Below are 21,715 nucleotides of genomic sequence, written 5' to 3'. Positions count from 1 at the left end.
TACAATACAATACAATACAATACAGTGTTGTGAAGATATCAAATTTTTAAAAACAGTATGGCAATGGTTCAAGCTCCCAAAAACCGAGTGTCTTTTATCAGGCAATTAAAACCATGTAAAGATACATGGCGTATTGAGGTTAGGATTCTTCGCTTGTGGGGAAATTACAACAAATATTCCGGAAACACCATCGAAATGGTTTCGTTGATAAAGAAGTAAGTAGATTACTATATTTTTTACAACTCATAATCGTCTTTAGTCTTTTGTTTTCAATCCAACTCATATAACTTTATCTCATCTTCGTGTAGGGGACAAGAATTCATGCTTCAGTTGGTGAATAGCTCATCAAACAATTTGAAGGGAAACTAACCGAGGGCGATGCGAAGGTCGTCCAGTTATTCACCTAAAATAAAGAATTACAACACATATACAATACAATTCTAATTAATGATAATATAAAATCTGTTAGTTCTAAAACTATACACTATTTATTCCATATTTTGAAAGATAAGTCACTTTAGTGATTTCTGGTGACGTGTCGCTCATAGGTGAAGTTTCAAGAAATTGTTGTAATTTGATTAGTCGATTGTTCTTAATGTTTATTTATTTAATTTAGATTTAAAAATTTAAGCTAAGTCTAAAATCATTTAACATCACTTGCTATATTATCTAAAGAATATTACAAATAATAGTTTATGGAAACTAATTCTCGAAATTATAGAAAGATTAATAATGATTTATTTATTACTTTCAATATTTATAAACTATAAAATATAATAAACGACATTTTATATAAGATAATTATAATAGTTTTATACTCTACTTGATGAATTGTATTCGAATAGAATTATATAATAAATATTTTAAATATAACAAAACCCACACATGTTTATTAATATTATTTTTAAATTCTTTATCGTTGTTTAAAGAATAAATTTATCAGAATTTTAAAATAATTTAGAAAATGTTATAAATTATTTATAAAAATATAAACCTACTACATATTGATTGAGAAGTCACATAAGTGATTTTTTATTACGTGTCGATCATAAATGAACTCTTCAAATTGTTACAATTTGATTGGCCGATGATTTTTAAAATTTTTTATTATAATTATATCTAAAAAGAAATGATAATTCAATTACCACTTTGCAAATAATCTACATAATTTTAGAAATAATTATTTATTGTAAAAAATTGTTGAAACAATGAAAGGGTAATAATGTGATCAATTTTTTTATATATTTATAAATTACATAAAACTAGGAGTTTTCCTACGCCATGCGCAGAAATAGTAATTTTTAATATAAATTTGAGATTCAACTGTGTAATACAAATCTGAAATAGTAATACAAATTTGTTATTATGATCTTTCATTCTTTGAGACTTTGTTTGTTTTAGTTAAACTGAAAAATCTTTTTGTTAATTTAAATGATGAAGATGAAAAGATAAATTTAAATAATGATGAAGATGAAAAGATAAATTTAAAATCTTTTGGATTAGTGTTACTTTATTTAGTTTATTTTTATTAATGTGAGATACATATATATACATATATACTATTATTTTAATTGTGATATATGAATTATTAATATAGTTAATAGTTTACCATAAATAAATATTTATATGGAAAATTGACATTAATGATGGTATAAGAGTTATTTTTATTACCATATTTAAAATCCCTACAAAAAAAAATAAATTTTTATGAGGAAATTTTACATCTCACAATTAATATGATGTCATGTCACTATTTTCTAAAACCATGTCATCTATTTCAAGTTTCATGTCATCTTTTTTTTCAGCGAGAATGATTGTAGTGACAACATGTGTATAAATCACTTCGCAAATATAGTTTAGGGGACAAGAAACAAAAATGATTATTTGAATTGATATAATGATTTTATATACATATATAAAGCCTTATATTTGTATATAAAGTATCATAATAACTATTAATGTCTAACAAATTCCATACATGCTTTATAAATTATTTATTAAATTATAAATAAATTTATAAAATTATTTATATTGGCTTATCAGATGTTTTAAATTATTATAAGAGGTTCTATATGTTCTTTGGGAAGGTGAGCTATATCATCATTTTTTTTCTTCAGTTCTTTTCCTATTGCACATGCCATTTTCTGATTTGACATGTGCAAGTTGCAAAGTAACTTATGAATAGTTTAAATGTAAATTACCTTATTTATTTTAAACATTTCTTGCCCTTATTATCATATTTATTGAATCTTTAAATGCCAATTTACCTTAATGTTTCTAAATTCTTAATTCGTTTGTAATGACTTACCTTATTACAATATAAAATCCCTCTTGAAATTTTCTTCTTAAACACACAAATTATTTTGGGACGTTGCAATTATAAATACACACAATAACTGCCTCTTGATACTAAAGTTACTTTGTCCTTCTCGTCCATGTCAAATATTGAGTACCAGCTTTTCTCCATGGCTGATGCTTTCTCGCAAAGGCGGTGATATTATAATGTAAAATCTTTTATTTCTAAAACTATACATTATTTATTCCATATTTTAAATTTTGTTATGTCCGCACCAGGTGCGGGCCGGTCACCTAGTATAACTCTAAAACAATAATATGTTACCTGAAATTATGGGTAGAGATATAAGGATAAAGACCACCAGGTCAATCTTCAAAAAAAAAAAAAAAAAGACCACCAGGGAAAATAATAAAAGAGATGAAATTTTCTTGGTCGCCATTAGGTATATTGCTATAGGCTGCAATAATTTTTGTCTAGATTTCCTACAAATAAAAAACATGATGTACAAAAATATAAATTTCAAATTCAAGACCAGCACTTGAGGAAAATATAGTGTAATACATACGTTATAATAAGAACTAGGTTAAGATATATTATATATAAAAATTATTTTATATATTATATGTTATTAACATATTATGAAATAATAAATATATATTGAATAATTAAAAGTCAGTAACTATTAATTATATAATTAAATTAGTGCAAACATATAAAAAAATTATTAATCCAAAACATATTTTTTCTACTTGATATGGTATATAATTAAATTTATATAATAGTGACATATATAGTATATTTTAATATTAATATTTATTAAATAATGTTTTTTGCTTATATTTTTTTTTATCTTTTGTATATGTTATACCAAAATTTTAAATTACTGATAACAAAATTTTCACTGTGGGATTAATATATCAAGTAATTAATAATATTTTTAAAAAATTCACTACAAGAAAACGTAAGTTTAACGAGGATAATTAACGAGGAAAAATAATCCTCGTAAAAGTACGTTGATTTTGCGAGGAAAGTACGTGGAAAAAGAGAAGCATCGTTATTTCGTCGTAAGGTAACGACAAAACAATTTCGTCGTAAAGACGTTGTAAATTGACGTGGCTTTTACGAGGAAACACTATTTCCTCGTAAATACCACGTAAACTTCGCGAGTTCTTTACGACGAAATATTTTACGTGTACTTAACGAGGAAATTTTGAATCCACCAACTTGGTAGGTAGCTCACGTTTTTTTTGGCCATCCAATTAATTTTCGTCGTAATTTCACACGAGGCTATACTTTTCACACATATGAGTATGGTAGACAGCGGGCGACCAGTAACTATGGAATATGTGTGAAAGGGGAAATAGATTTCTACGGGATCTTGACGGAGATTATTGAAGTCGAATTTCCAGGGATATTGAAGCTGAAATGCGTCCTCTTCAAATGTGAATGGTTCGATCCCGTCGTCAACAGAGGTGTTCGGTCTAACAAATTCGGTGTAGTTGATGTCAACGGTGAACGAAGGTACAACAAATTCGAGCCTTTCATCTTAGCTTCACAAGCAGACCAAGTTAGCTTCCTTCCATACCCTCGAATGAGAGATTCGGGTATAAATTGGTTAGCTGTGATCAAAGTTACACCTCGAGGACGAATTATCAGTGGAGAAGAACCACCATTGCAAGAAGAACAGATAAATGAAGTCGAGGAACCTGAACAAGAAATTGATGACATCCTTCTCATTGATCCGCATAATCACGAGTACGAAGATCTTACCGACGATGCCACAGACGAAGCTTTTGAAGACGAGTTTAATGAAAATGATGATGTTTCTAGTGATGACGAGAATGTTGATGTATCCGATTGATGTATTTGTTTTATGTAGTTTGTTTTATGAATAAGATAATATGGGAGTTTGATTTATGAATAAGGTAATGTGAAAGTTTATTTTAATTATGAATAAGGACTTGTGGTTTGGGGTTTGGAATATATTATAAATAAGGTTTGAGGTGAAAGAATACATTGAGGTTCAAGGGTAGATGGGTTTGGGGTTTGGAATATATGAAGTAGAAGATAAGGAAGATGGGGTTTGGGGTTTCGGATTTTAGGGATTTAAACGTAATACTCGTTAATTCCTCGTAAACCAAAATCGTCGTAAGGTTGTCGTAAGGCCACGAGGAGTTTACGACGAAATTAAAAAAAATAAAGAAAGCGGGGCACGCTAATTCCACGCAAGCCAAAATCGTCGTAAGGCCACAAGGAGTTTACGACGAAATTAAAAAAAATAAAGAAAGCGGGACACGCTAATTCCACGTAAGACTCTCTGAGTGAATGAAAATAAGGAATTGTGGTTTGGAATGAAAATGAAGATAGGGTTTGGAATATATGAAGTAGAAGATAAGGAATATGGGGTTTGGGGTTTCAGATTTTAGGGATTTAAACGGAATACTCGTTAATTCCTCGTATGTTAACGTCGAACTTACGACGAATTCCTCGTAAATACCACGTAGGACAGATTCGTCGTAAATACCACGTAGGAGAGATTCGTCGTAAATACCACGTAAAGTAAATGATGAACGCGGCCCACTTTAATTCCACGTAGGACGGAATCGTCGTAAACACCTCGTAACCAAAATCGTCGTAAACACCTCGTACCGTAAAAACTAGAAAAAAAAATAAAAAGAAGAAATATACTGGATTTACATGTGGCAAGACTTCCAGCAATTATATTACTTAAGTCTCACCAACGTAAATTCCAATATCTTCTTCTCTTCCTTTTTTCTCAAATTTTTATAATTTGAATAGGATTGGATTTGAGAGTATGAAGTGAGATAGGGTGTGATTTGGGAGTTTGGGTGTGGGTTGAGAAGGAGAGTTACGGGTATATTTATAGGGAAGCTTTCCTCGGTAATTCCACGTAAGCAAAATCGTCGTAACGTCCTCGTACCTAAAAAACACGGGCCTTTGTAATTCCTCGTAACTTCCTCGTATAACAAAACGCGGACCTTTGTAATCTCTCGCTGTTTCGTCGTAAAAAAAAATACGGGCATCTGTAATTCGTCGTAAAATTACGAGGAATTTGCGACGGAATGTAATCTTATATATACACCCCGAGCGCTCACTCTTTCTTTCCTCTCTACTTCCTCTCCACTTCCTCCCTGTTTCGTTGCAATGGTAAGCCTCTCTAATTCCTCTCTAATTTGGTTAGTTTAGGTAGATTAGGTGGTTAGTATAGGAAATTTAGATAAGTTTACGGATCTTATGTTATTTAGTGTTGATTAGGTGGATAATGTTGGAAAATATACTATTGACGGAAATTTAAAAAATTAAATTTTTTTTTCAGGTTCTAAAAGGTAGACTTACTGCCCATTACAGAGAGATGTTCGGTGAGCAGGGTAGTCACCAACCGACGACTCACATGTCGAGGCGGATGTAACGGCGAGGAGTGATGAATTCTACCGGGCGGTTAACGATCCTTAGTTCTTTTTAATTTCGGTTCTTGTATTATGAATTCAAAACTTATTTATATATAAAATATTTTGGTTTTGATTTTTTTTAGAATTTTAATTTTATTAATAATTTAAATTATTTAAATTATTTTTTTAATTATAATTTTTTTTATTTCTGTAAAATAATGAAACGAAGTAAATTCGTAGCTATTTTGCGACTTCTTTACGTGGAAGCTTAACGAGGTTTTTCCGAGGAAATGTTTACAAGGAAATGACGTGGAAAATTCACGTGGTCTTTACGAGGAAAGCTATCAAGTTATTTACGTTTACTTTACGAGTATTTACTTTTGAGTTATTTACGTGGCTTTAACGAGGAATGGCTTTCGAGGTATTTACGAGGAAATTTAGCGACGTCCTTACGTGGAAGCTTTACGTGGTCTTTACGACGAAATATTCTTCTTCGCTTTTACGACGAAATTATTTCCTCGCTACGTTACGACGAATTAGCGAGGATATATGCGTTACGACAAACGTATAACGACGAAACAGGTTTCCTCGCTAATTCCTCGTAACACTGCTTTTACGACGAAGTCACGAGGAAAACTGCCCTCGTAAAACTTGTGTTTTCTTGTAGTGATTAAGTTGTCAATATTTTTTCAAATTTTTATCAAAAAGATTGTTTAAAGTAAATTTCAAAATTAAGATATTTATGTATTTTTTATATAGAATATATATATATATATATATATATATCTTTCATTTTTAATACTTATTAAATGAGACTTTCAACTTATATAATTTTTAATCGTTTATATCTTGTCATAACAAAAAAATTAAACCATGGATCATAAAATTTGAGTGTGAGACTTTTAACAGTTTTAGTAATTAATATTCATTTTTAAAAATTCAAAATATAACATATAAAAAAAAAATTTATTATATGGTTACTATGGTTGTTTAATTTATTTTAATAGTTTAAAACTAAACAAATATAATATAAGATACATTTATTTTTATCAAATATTTATTATTCCAAATCATTAATTGTCATATATATTTTAGCCACATTAGGAAATTCCATAATTTTATTTAAGGAAATAATGAAGCACATTAAAAATGTATTTATGGTTAATTTATTAAAAATATTATTATATATTTAGAGGGACCAACTTATTTCTCTAAAGATTCTAATAATCATTCTAATGATGACATCTGTCTACAAAAAATGTTGTAATGCTTCTTAAATAATATATAGGGGATACATACAATAACTTTTTTGTGTCTACAAAAAATGTTGGGATGCATGTTGGATTTGAACATACACCAAACACTACATCTCTTTTGTTGTTGATACAGTTAAGCAAGAGACGACAGGTGGCAGCGAATAAGTGGAGATGAGAGTTAGTTGGAGAGGTCGTTACAATCGAAGAAAGAGGACAGCTGGCATCAGGTGATTGGACGTGTTCATCTCTCTGTTTTGAAGAAACAGAGTAAGTAGTTTAGCTTTCTAGATTCAATCATTTGTGTAATTCTCACTCTCCATCTCTCTAAGATTCCCTAAGGCAAGTATCTCATTGTTGGTGTGCAGAACAAGTATGTGGAGAAAGAAGCAGCCGATGTTATGAGGTTTTGTGAAGAGGGTGAGGTGCTTGCCGAGAGTACAGACAGCAACCTTCGGTTGTCAATCTCGTCATGACCTACTCGTCCCGACAAGGCTCGTGGTTTTTGGGTTACGAGGCCAAGCAGGTTGCTTATGTTTTTGCCTTGTTAACGAAGCATTGCTGGTTTCTTGAAACATACGTTTCTTCATCTTATAAGAAATAGAGGTGTCAATGTTAATGATTTAACTCGCTCGCTGGATTTACATCTTACAAGAGAGTTGTGAATGTTAATGTGGCTACAATGTTTATCTTTAAAGGTTTGAATTTCACGCTCTCTTGTAGTTTTATTGAGTTTATTAGATTGTAAACAAAATAAAATTGATAATCGTAAATTTTAAGCGATGTAATATAAATACGAGTATCATATTTGAATGTATATTTTGGGTACATATTGATTAAAAATAATTAGTGTTCAGGAAGACTGGATATAGGAGGAGTTTTAGATGTTATGCAACAACAAAACGTAGTCCCATATGTATCACAAAATCCCCCATATTTGAAACCCAGCAATAAACAATAGATATTGCATTTCTTGGTGTCTTCACATGGCCCCTTCGGTGTACATTCATCCCCTATTTAGTTCATAAAAGTTAGCAATAATTAGGTACAAAAATAAATAATCCAACATAAGAATATGTAAATTGCAAATACAATTATACAAACATAAATTTTTACGTCTAATGGCTTTGAGTCAATCTGTTAAAAATTGCTTGATTTTTGTAGAGAATTTCGGTTAGAAAATAGTTTTTTTTTAACACTATATATTTTTTAAATAACATTATATTCTATAATGAAAACAGTTACCTGAAATTATAGGTAGAGATACGAGGATAAAGACCATCAGCGAAAATAATAAAAGGGATGACATTTTCTTGGTCGTCATTATAGGTTGTAGCAACTTTTTGTCTTGATTTCCTACAAAGAAAAAGGAAGATGTACAAAAATTAAAATTTTAAATTCAAGATCACCATTTGAGGAAACTGTAGTGTAACACAGACGTTACAATAAGAATACATACGGTCACTTTTTGTATTGCAAGAAATACGGGGAATCTCAAAACAATCGGGTTTTACTCATTTATAAGATAATTTTAGTCTACTACAACAGAAAACTTCTAACATCAACACACATATATATTTATATATATTTATATATATGTGCATATATATGGTTACGCAACATGATTACCTTTCGTTTTGAAAATATAACTTTAAGCTTCTTATGAACAGAGTTTATGGTCTTAATTACATATATATATAGTTATATATAAATAAATCTTCCATTTTTGTTATTAATAATTTGTAATTATGTTTTCAAAACAAGAACTTTGACTTTAAATTTTTCAACGATTCAATCATAATTTCCATTTTTAGAAGATTCACTATTTGACTTTCCAAATAAAAGAAAATTAAATAATCAGATCAAACCATGATTATCGCTTATTCCATAAAATTTCAAGCAATATTCGCAGAGTTAATGCTAGCTACGCAATTTAATGGCGGATAAAGTTTTTGCTTAAATGTATTAGCATTACTTTCCCCAATCAATAAAGGGCTTTTTTCAAAATTTACATACAGTCAAACACAAAATTAACCTCTTTTTTTTTTGGAAATTAGTTATGCTTTATTCATCCCACAAGTTCATATAATTCACGAAAATGCCATAAATTTTTTTTTTTTTTATTTTCGAAAATGATATTTTTACTCTCTCACCCTCATCATCTTCAAGTAATTACAAGATTGTCATTGTCATCAATACCCTAACCACCATGAACAACCAATTTGAAGCTCTTAATGCTCCCAAAATTGATTTACCATTCTTCTTTCTCCATTCTTATGAACTAAACACAACATCTCTCTCACTTTCTTTCCACATTAAGCTAAAAAACCCCAAGATTTTGATTCTACATTTTTTTATGGTTCATAGAGTCAAAGAAGCTAACGATTCTGGGTGGGTCACTTTCGTTTAAGATTATGTGTTCTTGGAGAAGCCTTATGTGTGCTAAGGAAGTTATCTCACCAATTTAAGGTATGAAATCGAGTTTTTTTCCAGATCTGTTCGTCCAGACAACTTACCTGAAAGTCGTCTTGTCAACGCAGAGGTTATTTTTGCAACTGACTTTGAAATATGTTTTCTGAGACGACTGAAAGTTAAGTTGTCTGATTTTGTTTGGTTACAAAAAAATCTCCAAAGAACCTAGACGACTTACATTTCAGTGGTTATATGTTAGTTTTGCATTTGACTGGATTATTTCAGAAGTTTGACTTTCCCGGACGACTTACATTTCAGTCGTCTGGTGAAAATTGAAATATCAATATTTTATTAATACTAAACGACTTACAATTAAGTCATTATAGGTTAGTTTTTCAATTGAAAAAAAAACTTCAATATTTAATTATACCCAGACGACTTACAATTCAGTCATCCGCCCGATGATTTACATGTAAGTCGTCTAGGATTTTATTCCGAGATTCTGGTCAAACCTCGTAAATCCTGGATGACTTACAAGTAAGTCGTCTCACGGACGACTGAATTGTAAGTCGTCTATATATAATTAAATATTGAAGTTTTTTTTTTCAATTGCAAAACTAACCTATGACGACTTAATTGTAAGTCGTCTAGTTTTAATAAAATATTGATATTTTAATTTTCACGAGACGACTGAAATGTAAGTCGTCCAGGAAAGTCAAACTTCTGAAATAATCTAGTCAAATGCAAAACTAACCTATGACGACTGAAATGTAAGTCGTCTAGCTTTTTTGGAGTTTTTTTTTAACCAAACATAAGTAGACGACTTATTTTTCAGTCGTCTCAAATAACAGATTTCAAAGTCAATTGCAAAAATAACCTCTGCGTTGACCAGACGACTTATATTTTAGTCGTCTGGAATACTTAGATTGAAGTCGTCCGCGTCGACCTAAATGGACGACTTCTCTGGAAGTCAACTAGATGACCTCCGTGGATGTCGTCTGCGTCAATGTTTTATAAACTTGCATTTTCTCTAAAACTATAAAGATTTTTTAACATTTTCTTGTTAATTCATGTTTATTAATGAATATTTGGGCTACTGAATGAAATTTATAACTTAATTGGTGATATTTATGAGGTTACCAACATTCACGTTAATTAAAGTTTTTAACTGATCCGAGAAGACTTCCATTGAAGTCTTCTCCGCTAGTTTTTAAGTCTTCTACGCTAGTTTTTGAATAACTTGTATTTTTAAGAGTGATAAGTAACTTCATGATATGTAAAACTCATATTTACAAAATATGTTCTCTCCCTTAGTTTTACTAAATTTGACTAAGTTTTCAAATAAAAAATATGATATGTCTTGACCACTTACTATTGTTTGTTTCCATCTCTTAAGTATTATTGTTATAGATACTAATGATGATTATTGTTATGAGTTGGACAAAGGGTTAAAATGCTTCTTAAAATGTTATATCAATATGAAGCTTCCAACATTCTTGTTTATTAAGATGAGAAAAAAGCCATTGGAGTTTATTATTGAATATGAGAAATCCAAAGATAAGAAAAAGGCTACTGAAGTCTATTATTTCATTGATTTGTAATTGTGTAAACACATTGTTAGCACATGTATTACATCTTGGGAAACATTATTACTAATTTTACAAAAAATTCACAACTAAAAGAGTAGACATGCAATTCACAAAACAGACCACAAACAAAACTTTTATAGATCATTCCTTTACAACGATAAGCTTGGACTCCACTTGATATGGAAGAAGACTTTGTCAGAAGACTTCGAGGAAGTCCAGACGACTTCTAGGAAGTCCAGACGACTTCCAGGAAGTCCAGACGACTTCCAGGAAGTCCAGACGACTTTCAGGAAGTCCAGACGACTGAAATGGAAGTAGTCTGGAAGACTTCCTGGAAGTCGTCTAGTGCATTATATTTTTGACGACTAACAGGTAAGTCGTCCTAGAAGTCTTCCAGATCTGAAAAACCTGCATATCAAATCCAGATCTGAAAAACCTGCATATCCAAAAACATTCAAATGACTTAAAAACAGAAAAAATGAGTGGAAGATTAGATAAATCTACCTTTATAGAATACAAAAAAAAATACATATATAAAATTAATAAATCTACCTTTAAATGAGTGGAAGATGAGTATCATCTGATTAAAAACCTGCAAAAAGACAGATTAGTAAGAAAGACATGAGACAAAACTGAAAAATTCATATAAAATTTGGTGTTTTGAAGTCAAAGAGATTAGAGTGGGTTTGAAGAGTTTTAGTTTGGAAAAAAGAGTAAGAACTTTATACAACAAGAAGTTACCAAATGAAGAAAAATCAGACATAAAAACTTACCAAAACACTCAGATCTCGTCAGAAGACTTCCATGACGTCCAGATGACTTCCAAGAAGTCCAGACGACTTCCAGGAAGTCCAGACGATTTCCAGGAAGTCCAGACGACTTCCAGGAAGTCTAGACGACTTCCAGGAAGTCCAGACGACTTCCTGGAAGTCGTCTGGAAAACTTCCTGGAAGTCGTCTAGTGCATTATATTTTAGACGACTAACATGTAAGTCGTCCCAGAAGTCTTCCAGATCTGAAAAAACTGCATATCAAATCCAGATCTGAAAAAAACTGCATATCCAAAAACGTTCAAATGACTTAAAATCTGAGAAAATGAGTGGAATATTAGATAAATCTACCTTTATAGTACACACAAAAATACATATCTAAAATTAATAGATCTACCTTTAAATTGGTGGAAGATGAGTACCATTTGATTAAAAACCTGCAAAAAAGATAGATTAGTAAGAAATACATGTGATAAAACTGAAAAATTCATATAAAGTTTGGTGTTTACAAGTCAAAGAGATTAGAGAGAGGTTGAAGAGTTTTAGAATGATGAACATTACATTTTTGTTGCAGCCATTGGAGAAGAGGAGAGAGAATGTACAATTTTTTCTTTATATAGGGAGACAAAAAATCCAATTAGGTTAAATATTTTTGATTCAGACGACTTACTAGACGACTTACTTGTAAGTCGTCCAGAAGAGTTTAATATTTTTAGCGGAAAATTAAAATATTTTTAGCGAGAAACTAAAATAGAAGACTTCCCAGACGACTTACAAGTAAGTCGTCTGGTTTAAATTATTTAAGCGGGAAAATAATTTTTTAAAAAATTTTAGGCGGGAATATTTGGACGACTTACATGTAAGTCGTCTGTTTTAATTTCTTCACCACACGACTGAAATGTAAATCGTCTAGACTCTAAACATAACCCCTAAACTTAATTAACTAACTAAACACTTCATAAAATCAAATTAAACTTCAAAAGTGTTTACTATATACAAAAATAAACACGTATATGTACAAAATTAATTTTCAAAAAAAACATTCAAGCTTTCCAAAATCTAACCCTAAGAATACATACAATACTATAACATATGTTCCCAAACCCTAGACCAAAGAATACCATGATTCACTACCTACACTCATCTATGTCGAAAACAATTCAATTTTGTTATATTTTAATTTATATCACTTAAAACTATTTATAATTACATGATTTTAATTTTTCGCTTACCAAAATATTTTTTTAAAAATTTAAAAATTATTTTTAAGATCAGCTACACCAGAAGACTTACTTTGAAGTTGTCCAGACGACTTCCAACATCTCAGACGACTTACTAGGGCTATATTCGTAAAAATAGCTTCTGTTTTTTTGTTTGGTCACAAGGGGCTGGGCTGTAATTTCACAAGGCTTTTAGGTTAGTTTTGCATTTGATTCAAGTTTGGGTATAGGTTTGAAGTTAAAATCAAGTTGTGGGTTAGTTTTGGCAAATTCCCCATCAATAAAATAATATATACTCCCTCTGCTCCTCAAAGTTGGATTTTCTAGATTTACTTTTTGTTCCAAAATGATAGATTTTCTAAAATTTTAAAGTACTTTTAGTAGTTAATGCTGAAAAGTTGTATACTTTTAAAACACATTAATTAAAATATTTGATTGGTCGAATATTATTGGTTGATATTTATTAGAAAATGTATAATAAACTAAATAATAAATTCAATTGTAAATATTTATTATATTCTTAATATGCGTGAATACTCTAGAAAATCCTTATTTCGGGAACAGAGGGAGTATAACACTATCTTTTTTTTTGTAAATATGATTGTAAACGTATTCTTTTAATATAAATAGTTCTTTAATAAATATCAAAGAAAAATTATTTGAAAAATATAGATTATATTAACTGAAAATAATAAGAACAGTAAAAATATGTATATAAGAAAAAAAATACAAACTCCATGTTAACAAAACGATAAATAAATTATGTGTTGTAAAAGATGGGGAAATCGTGGTGTCATATTACTGAATCAAAGTGTTCTCTTATATAGGGATTACAAGATAAGGATAAAAGGAAAGAGTACAAATCCTAAGCTAAAAGGAAATAGGAAATATCCTTAAAGATAAACATGAAAGGAAAAGGAAAACTTCTAATCCCTAAAGTCGGCTACTCTTTGGCCGCCTCTCTCTCCTATGTGGACGCGGTCTTGGTCTTGGGCCGGACGCGGTCCGTTCTTCCTTTGGCTTGGTTAATAGCAATCCGCACATGTTTTATAACACTCCCCCTTGGATGCTATAACCATATGGGCTCGTATCATGCACGATGTTGCCTCGTTAAAACCTCTCTAGGAAAACCAAAAACCCAAGGTGGGAAAAATGGAAACCATAGACAGGAAAAAGAGTACAACGCATGACACTCCCCCTTATGAAGGCATCACTGAAGATCCTTCTGCCGGTTCTGCCGGCGCATCCCTATCTGATGAACCAGCTTCTTGAACGTTGAGGTTGGCAGAGACTTGGTGAAGAGGTTGGCTGAATTGTCACTGGAACGAACTTGAACCACTTGAACCTCCTTTGCCTTCTGCAAGTAGTGGGTGAAGAAGAACTTGGGCAGGATGTGCTTTGTCCTATCTCCCTTGATGTATCCTTCCTTGAGCTGAGAAATGCACGCTGCATTGTCCTCGTATATGATTGTTGGCTCTTCTTTCTCTTGTCCCACGGCCAGACCACTTTCTCTTAAGACATGTCCGGTCATGTTCCTCAACCAAACAAGCTCACGGCTTGCTTCATACATAGCTATGATCTCAGCGTGATTGGACGATGTGGCCACTAAGGTTTGCTTTGTGGAACGCCAGCATATTGCGGCTCCACTGTGTATAAACACATAACCTGTTTGAGATCTAGCCTGGTGTGGGTCGGACAAGTACCCAGCATCTGCATATCCGACCAAGCTCTCTCCTGGCCGGTCGGTGTAGAACAAACCAAGATCCTTTTTTCCTTGCAGATATCTGAACAGATGTTTCACTATGTTCCAATGCCTTAAAGTCGGACATGAACTGAATCTAGACAGTAAGCTCACGACAAAGCTGATGTCCGGTCTAGTATGACTAGCCAAGTACATTAAGGCCCCAATGGCACTTAGGTAAGGCACCTCCGGCCCGAGTGCTTCCTCGTCCGGCTTCTTAGGTCCGTATGGATCCTTCTCAAGGTCTAAGGACCTCACGACCATAGGAATAGTCAAGGGATGAGCCTGGTCCATATTGAATTGCTTGAGTATCTTTTCTGTATAAGTTTCTTGATGCACAAGGATTCCTTTCTCTACATACTCAAACTGTAATCCCAAACAAAACTTAGTTTTCCCTAAGTCTTTCATCTCGAACTCTTTCTTTAAACACTCAACAGTTTGGGAAATCTCTCCAGGGTTTCCTATTATATTCAGGTCGTCCACATAAACTGACATTATCACAAAGCCCTTGCTGTCAAATTTCTTTATGAATATACATGGACTTATTGGATCATTCTTATAACCCTCTTTCACTAGGTACTCGGATAACCTGTTGTACCACATTCGACCTGATTGCTTTAAACCATATAAGGCTTTATTCAGCTTAATGCAATGTTGTTCTCGAGAACCTTTCTTATCTTTGAGCTCAATACCATCTGGAACTCTCATATGAATTTCATTATCCAGTGGTCCATATAAATATGCAGTTACTACATCCATTAGGTGTAAATCTATGTTCTCTTTCACGGCCAGACTGATTAGGTATCTCAATGTAGTTGCATCCACCACAGGGGAGTAAGTCTCCTCATAATCTATTCATGGTCTTTGTGAGAATCCTTGTGCTACAAGCCGTGCTTTGTATCTCACTACTTCTCCTTTCTCATTTCTCTTTCTTACAAAGACCCATTTGTATCCCACTGGTTTGACATCACTTGGTGTCCGGATTATAGGGCCAAAAATGCCTCTCTTTCTCAATGATTCTAACTCCACGTTTATAGCTTCTTTCCATTTGATCCAATCTGATCTTAGCATGCATTCTTGTATGGACGTGGGTTCTAGATCCTCATCTATATCCATGATCTCAAGTGCTACCTTGTATGCAAACAAATCATCAACGTTGATATCTTTTCTTTTCCATTGTTTTCCAGACATTATGTAGTCTATAGAAATCTCTTGATTGTCCAGCTCTTGTGTCCCGTGAAGCCCAGCGTCCCGGACCTCACTATGAGGAACAGCCGGATCATCGGGTGTGGCCGGCTCAATTGGCTCGACCATCCTGGTCAGCTCGGCCGGTCCATCCATGTCCTGGACGGTTTCCTTGATGCACTCGGATCCAGCACCTCTCTTGGACTTCCGAGGCTGTTTATCTTTGGAACCAATTGGTCTACCACGTTTTAAACGTTGCTTAGACTCTGTAGCCACTTGACATTGTCCCTTCTGGACATCTAATCTTATAGGTGCATTACAAGCCGGGATATGTGATATTGTTACTCTATTTGGGTCTGCAAATGTATCTGGCAGTTGATTAGCTAGCTCTTGAAGATGTATAATCTTTTGGACTTGTATATCACAATCTTTAGTCCGAGGATCTTGCCAAGATATTGATGGTCTAAACCATTCCAAGTCTTTAATGATCAACCGGCTGTTATCTCCCCCTAAGGACGGATATGTTGACTCATCAAACTGTGAGTCTTCGTATCTGGCCTTAAACAAATCACCGGTTGTTGGCTCAAGATACTTTATAATGCTTGGAGAATCATATCCTACGTATATTCCCATCCTCCTCTGTGGTCCCATCTTAGTTCTCTGTGGTGGAGCAATTGGAACGTAGACGGCACATCCGAATGTCTTGATGTGGGACACGTCTGGCTCATGACCCGTAACTAGTTGGGATGGTGAATATCTATGCTCACTAGATGGCCTGATGCGAATCAGTTCCGCTGCGTGTAAAACCGCATGTCCCCATGCTGATACCGGGAGTTGAGACTTCATTAGCAATGGCCGGGCTATCAGCTGGATTCGTTTAATGAAAGATTCGGCCAAGCCGTTCTGTGTATGGACATGTGCCATGGACTGTTCTACACTTACCCCCATGGACATACAGTATTCATTAAACGCTCTGGACGTGAACTCACCAGCATTGTCTAGATGTATAGTCTTAAGAGGGAAGTCTGGAAAGTGTGCTCTCAGTCTTATCATCTGAGCAAGCAGGCGTGCAAAGGCCAGATTCCGTGTGGATAGTAGACACACATGCGACCATCTGGTCGATGCATCAATGAGGACCATAAAGTATCTAAACGTCCCACTAGGTGGGTGTATTGGTCCACATATGTCTCCTTGAATCCTTTCCAGAAAGTTTAAGGTCTCTTTATTAACCTTGACTGGTGATGGCCTAGTCATGAGTTTCCCTTGTGCACATGCTGCACATGTGAGATGATTGTATGGGATCACTCCTTTAATCATGTGCCCTTGTGAATTCATTATCAATTTTCGCATCATACTTGTTCCGGGATGGCCAAGCCGGTTATGCCATAAAGTGAATAGCTCGGAGGCATTGGCCTCAATCATACTGATCTTTGCATAGTATAGACCAGTAGACATTGCGGGTATAGACTCTAGGACCTTCTTATTGCCTTTGGTGATCGAGATTATATTAAGGAACTCCTTGTTTTCTTCTTCCCACGTTTCAAGATGGAAACCATTCAATATTATATCTTTGAAACTCAATAAGCTTCTTCTAGAGCTTGGGGAATACAAGGCGGTTTTGATCTCTAGGTGAGTGCCCTTAGGCATCAACACATAAGCCTGGCCGTGACCTTCAATCAGGCTAACCTCACCCGCAATGGTGTGTACCTTTGCACTTTGCATTGTGAGATTCATGAAGTACCTTTTGTCTCTAAGTATTGTGTGACTTGTGCCACTATCCACCACAAGTATACTCATCTCATCATTCATTCTATAAATAAAATTTTCTAAACTTAGAGACTTCATAAGATCTTTAAAAACTCTCTTAATTATCAATGTCATAACATAAAATAAAAAAACCAAAGCAAAACATAAAGCAATAAGACAAGTGATTCGAAAACTAGTCCTTGAGACAATCAGAAGTTTCAAAGTCCATTAGATCATCTTGGTCGGATTCTTTATCAGCATCATATCCATATCCTTTGTCATCATGACCGGTTTCTTGGATCATGTTTGCCTCCGGGTTCTTGTTCTTGAGACTCTCTTGATAGAGATCGTACAAGTGTTTCGGAGTTCTACAGTTCTTGGCCCAATGGTTGTCCATCCCGCATCTGTGGCATACTGACTTGGACGTGTAAGACGGCTTAGATATGCCGCCTCGTCCGCGGCCATAACTGCCTCGGACCCGGCCGTAATTGGAACCACGACCACGGTTATTGTGGTTTCCTTTTCGGCCGGTCGAGTAGTTGTCTCGGCCATTCGGGTAGTCACGCCCACGCCTCTTGTATCCACCACGGCCATTGCCGTGTGGTCTCCTGTTGTCTTGGGCGTAGTAGCTCTCTTTGGGATCTTTCTTTTCAACCTCATGGGCTTCGGGTAATGGTGCTGTCCCGACAGGTCTGGCTTCACTGTTCTTCATCAGGAGCTCATTGTTTGCCTCGGCCAAAAGTAGACACGAGATCAGATCAGTATATGTGGCAAAACCTTTTGTTTTATACAGCTCTTGCAATACTGAATTCGACTTATGGAAAGTAGTGTAGGTCTTTTCAAGCATCATCACATCGGATACTTCTTCACCACAAAGCCTTAGTATTGAAACTATTTTGAACAAGGCTGAATTATACTCATCCACGGACTTGAAGTCTAAGAATCTTAGATGCATCCAGTCGTGCCTAGCCTTTGGAAGTAACACCATCTTTTGGTGATCATATCTATGCTTTAAAGCATTCCAAAGGTCTAGTGGATTTTCAATTGTCATGTACTGATCTTTCAGACCTTCAATGAGATGATGGCGCATAAAGCTTATGGCCCTGTATCGATTATTTTCATTCTCATTGTTGTCCTCGGTGATCGTATCACCAAGTCTCTTAGACTTTAAACTGATCCTTGTATCTAGCGCCCACTGTAAGTAATTGTCTCCAGAGAGATTAAGGGCTGCGTAGTCTCTGTTTGCTATTTTCGACATCTGAATCGCATTATCATTTAAAGTTTCAGGTTCACAATGTAATCATGTGGCCACATGATAATAAGCAAGCTCGGCCACAACATGTCTTACGCATTCATGATATTCAAAACAATACTAATCGACCATGGTGCTATCAATCATAAGCCACATGGCCATATAGGTCTACTAATGCAAGCAACCTAAGTTCGTGTGATCTATATGCTGGTCGATCTTGTTATAATTAGTGTGAATGCAATACCATGTTAAGATTCATGTAAAGCAATCAAACTATTCTTACTTCTTTTATAAAACTAGGGTTTTCAATCTTGAACTCTAGCAACCTTAAGTTAAGGTTTCAAGGCCTTAAGTATTTGAATACTTAGTTAGATTATTTCAATCAATCTAACAATCCTAAACCTCAGATCAATCAAGAAATCAATCAAACAAGAACAATCTTAAAATCGGATTCTAGCTTCTTTAGGGTTTAGGGGTTTTGATTCCTTCATTAGGGTTTCTCATGTTTCAGATTTAATCAGGCAAAACACTCAATCATATTCTAGTGGAATCATATATGTTTCTAGTTATAAGTTTTGTAGTTTCTTTAGGTTTCATCAAGAGCATAGTTTCCATAATAATGGATTTAGGGTTTATGTTCTTTATCTAGGTTCTCAGATTATGTTTATACCTTTGTTTCGTAGAGGTATAGAACCGGACCACCTGAGAATGGATGAAACTTCGAGCTGAGACGGACGGACACTTGCTGTCTCCTATCGGGTCGCAGACGGAGTCGGATGCGAGCTGAGGACGGACGCAAGCTGTCTCGGGTGCGAGGTGTTCTCGGACGGATGCTGGACGCGTTCTTCTCGGGTGCGAGCTGAGGACGCGATCAAGAGCTGAGGACGTCTATGATTCAGGATGAACAAAGAACGTCTAGGGTTTTAGGTTGAGTCGCCGGTTTAGGCTTTTTAGGTTTCGATTTTGGCCTCAGGGATTTAGAGGCTATCGTGCTGATAACGTGTTGTAAAAGATGGGGAAATCGTGGTGTCATATTACTGAATCAAAGTGTTCCCTTATATAGGGATTACAAGATAAGGATAAAAGAAAGAATACAAATCCTAAGCTAAAAGGAAATAGGAAATATCCTTAAAGATAAACATGAAAAGAAAAGGAAAACTTCTAATCCCTAAAGTCGGCAACTCTTTGGCCGCCTCGCTCTCCTATGCGGATGCGGTCTTGGTCTTGGGCCGGACGCGGTCCGTTCTTCCTTTGGCTTGGTTAATAGCAATCCACACATGTTTTATAACATTATGTTTATTGAATGTTCTAAAATTCTATACACATGAGTAAAACATAATTGTAGTGACTACTGAAATATTTTGCGAAAGGCTGAATGGTGTAATATTGTACATTTTCTAATGTTTATCTTTAAAGGTTTGAGTTTCAAGCTCTCTTGTAGTTTTCTTGAGTTTATCCCCTATATATTATTTGAGAATCATTGCAACATTTTTTTGTAGTCACGTGTCATCACTCGAATGATTCTTAGAATCCTTAGAGAAATAGGTTGGTCCATCTACATGTATAATAATTTTTTTATTAAACCACAATAAATACATTATTAATATGTTTCATTATTTCCTTAAATAAGATTACAGAATTGCCTAATGTGGCTAAAGTATATATGAAAATTAATGATTTTGAATAACAAAGATTTGATAAAAATAAGTGTGTATTATATTTATATTTATTTAATTTTAAGCTATTAAAATAAATTAAAACATCATAGTAACCATATAATAAAAATTAAAAAAATATTTATATATTATATTTTGAATTTTAAAAAACGAGTATAAATTACTAAAACTGTTAAAAGCTTCACATTCAAATTTTGTGATCTATGATTTAAAACTTTTGTTATGACATGATACAAATAATTAAAAAATAATATAAGTTGAAAGTCTCATTTAATAAGTATCAAAAATAAAAGATATATAAATATATGTATCATTTTAAATTAAACTATATGCCATATAAAAATGCATAAATATCTTAATTTTGAAATTTACTTTGAACATTTTTTTGATAAAAAAATTTGAAAAAATATTGACAACTTAATTTTTTAAAATATTATAAATTAATTAAACCATTAATCTCACACTGAAAATTTTGTTATCACTAATTTAAACTTTTTCCTATAACATATACAAATGATAAAAAAACATATATGAGCAAAAATCATCATCTAATAAATATTAATATTAAAATATACCATATATATGTTACCGTCATTTAAATATAATTGTATATCATATCAAATAGAAAAAAAAATTATTTATATGTTCGCACCAATTTAATTATGTAAGTAGTAGATAATGACTTTTTAATTATTCAATATATATTTATTATTTCATAATATGTTGTAAAAATATAATATATAAAATAATTTATATATATATATAATGTTCATTTCGCGTAAGGCGCGGGTCTTAACCTAGTTAGATGTAAACCAAATAAAATTGATAATCGTAAATTTTAAGCGAGGTAATATAAATACGAATATCATGTTTGAATATATATTTTTATTCATAGAACCAGATTGTGAGTACATATTGATTAACAATAATTAGTGTTCAGGAAGACTGGATATAGGAGTTTTAGATGTTGCAAAACAACCAAACATAGTCCCATATGTATTTGTTGAGAAGTGATTCCTTTGAGTAAAACCTGCATATTAAAGGAGTGAAGACAGTGAAGAGAAGAAGAAGCGTGAAGCACAAGAAACAAGCAAGAAGAAGAGGAAGAAGAATCAAGAAACGTGAAGGAAGGAAGGAAGGAAGGAAGGAGAAGAAAAGTCAAGGTC

General features: G+C 33.3%; 1 protein-coding gene and 1 long non-coding RNA gene across 2 annotated transcripts; both read right to left on the bottom strand.

Annotated features, from left to right (window-relative positions):
• Positions 1 to 7,728: 7,728 nt before the first annotated feature.
• LOC111198933 lies at positions 7,729 to 9,024 on the bottom strand. Its single transcript, XR_002653065.2, has 3 exons — positions 8,589 to 9,024; positions 8,205 to 8,315; positions 7,729 to 7,972 (listed from the first exon to the last, which is right to left on the bottom strand). It is a non-coding gene; the product is annotated as an uncharacterized LOC111198933 (long non-coding RNA).
• Positions 9,025 to 17,814: 8,790 nt separating this feature from the next.
• LOC106377986 lies at positions 17,815 to 18,609 on the bottom strand. Its single transcript, XM_048740434.1, has 2 exons — positions 17,955 to 18,609; positions 17,815 to 17,870 (listed from the first exon to the last, which is right to left on the bottom strand). The coding sequence occupies exons 1-2, from the start codon at positions 18,607 to 18,609 to the stop codon at positions 17,815 to 17,817; spliced, it is 711 nt and encodes a 236-aa protein (XP_048596391.1).
• Between the last annotated feature and the right edge of the window lie 3,106 nt (positions 18,610 to 21,715).

Source organism: Brassica napus, chromosome A9 (assembly GCF_020379485.1).
Source record: "Brassica napus cultivar Da-Ae chromosome A9, Da-Ae, whole genome shotgun sequence".
NCBI classification, from domain to species: Eukaryota; Viridiplantae; Streptophyta; class Magnoliopsida; order Brassicales; family Brassicaceae; genus Brassica; species Brassica napus.
This window is presented reverse-complemented; position numbering and strand designations above follow the sequence as displayed.

Excerpts from the sequence above, each read along its gene's own strand:
- LOC106377986 (XM_048740434.1), bottom strand. The coding sequence starts at position 18,609 with ATGGTGTTACTTCCAAAGGCTAGGCACGACTGGATGCATCTAAGATTC. Across the intron at positions 17,871-17,954 it reads GTACGATCTCTATCAAGAGA|AATCCGACCAAGATGATCTA; the intron begins GTCTCAAGAACA and ends ATGCTGATAAAG.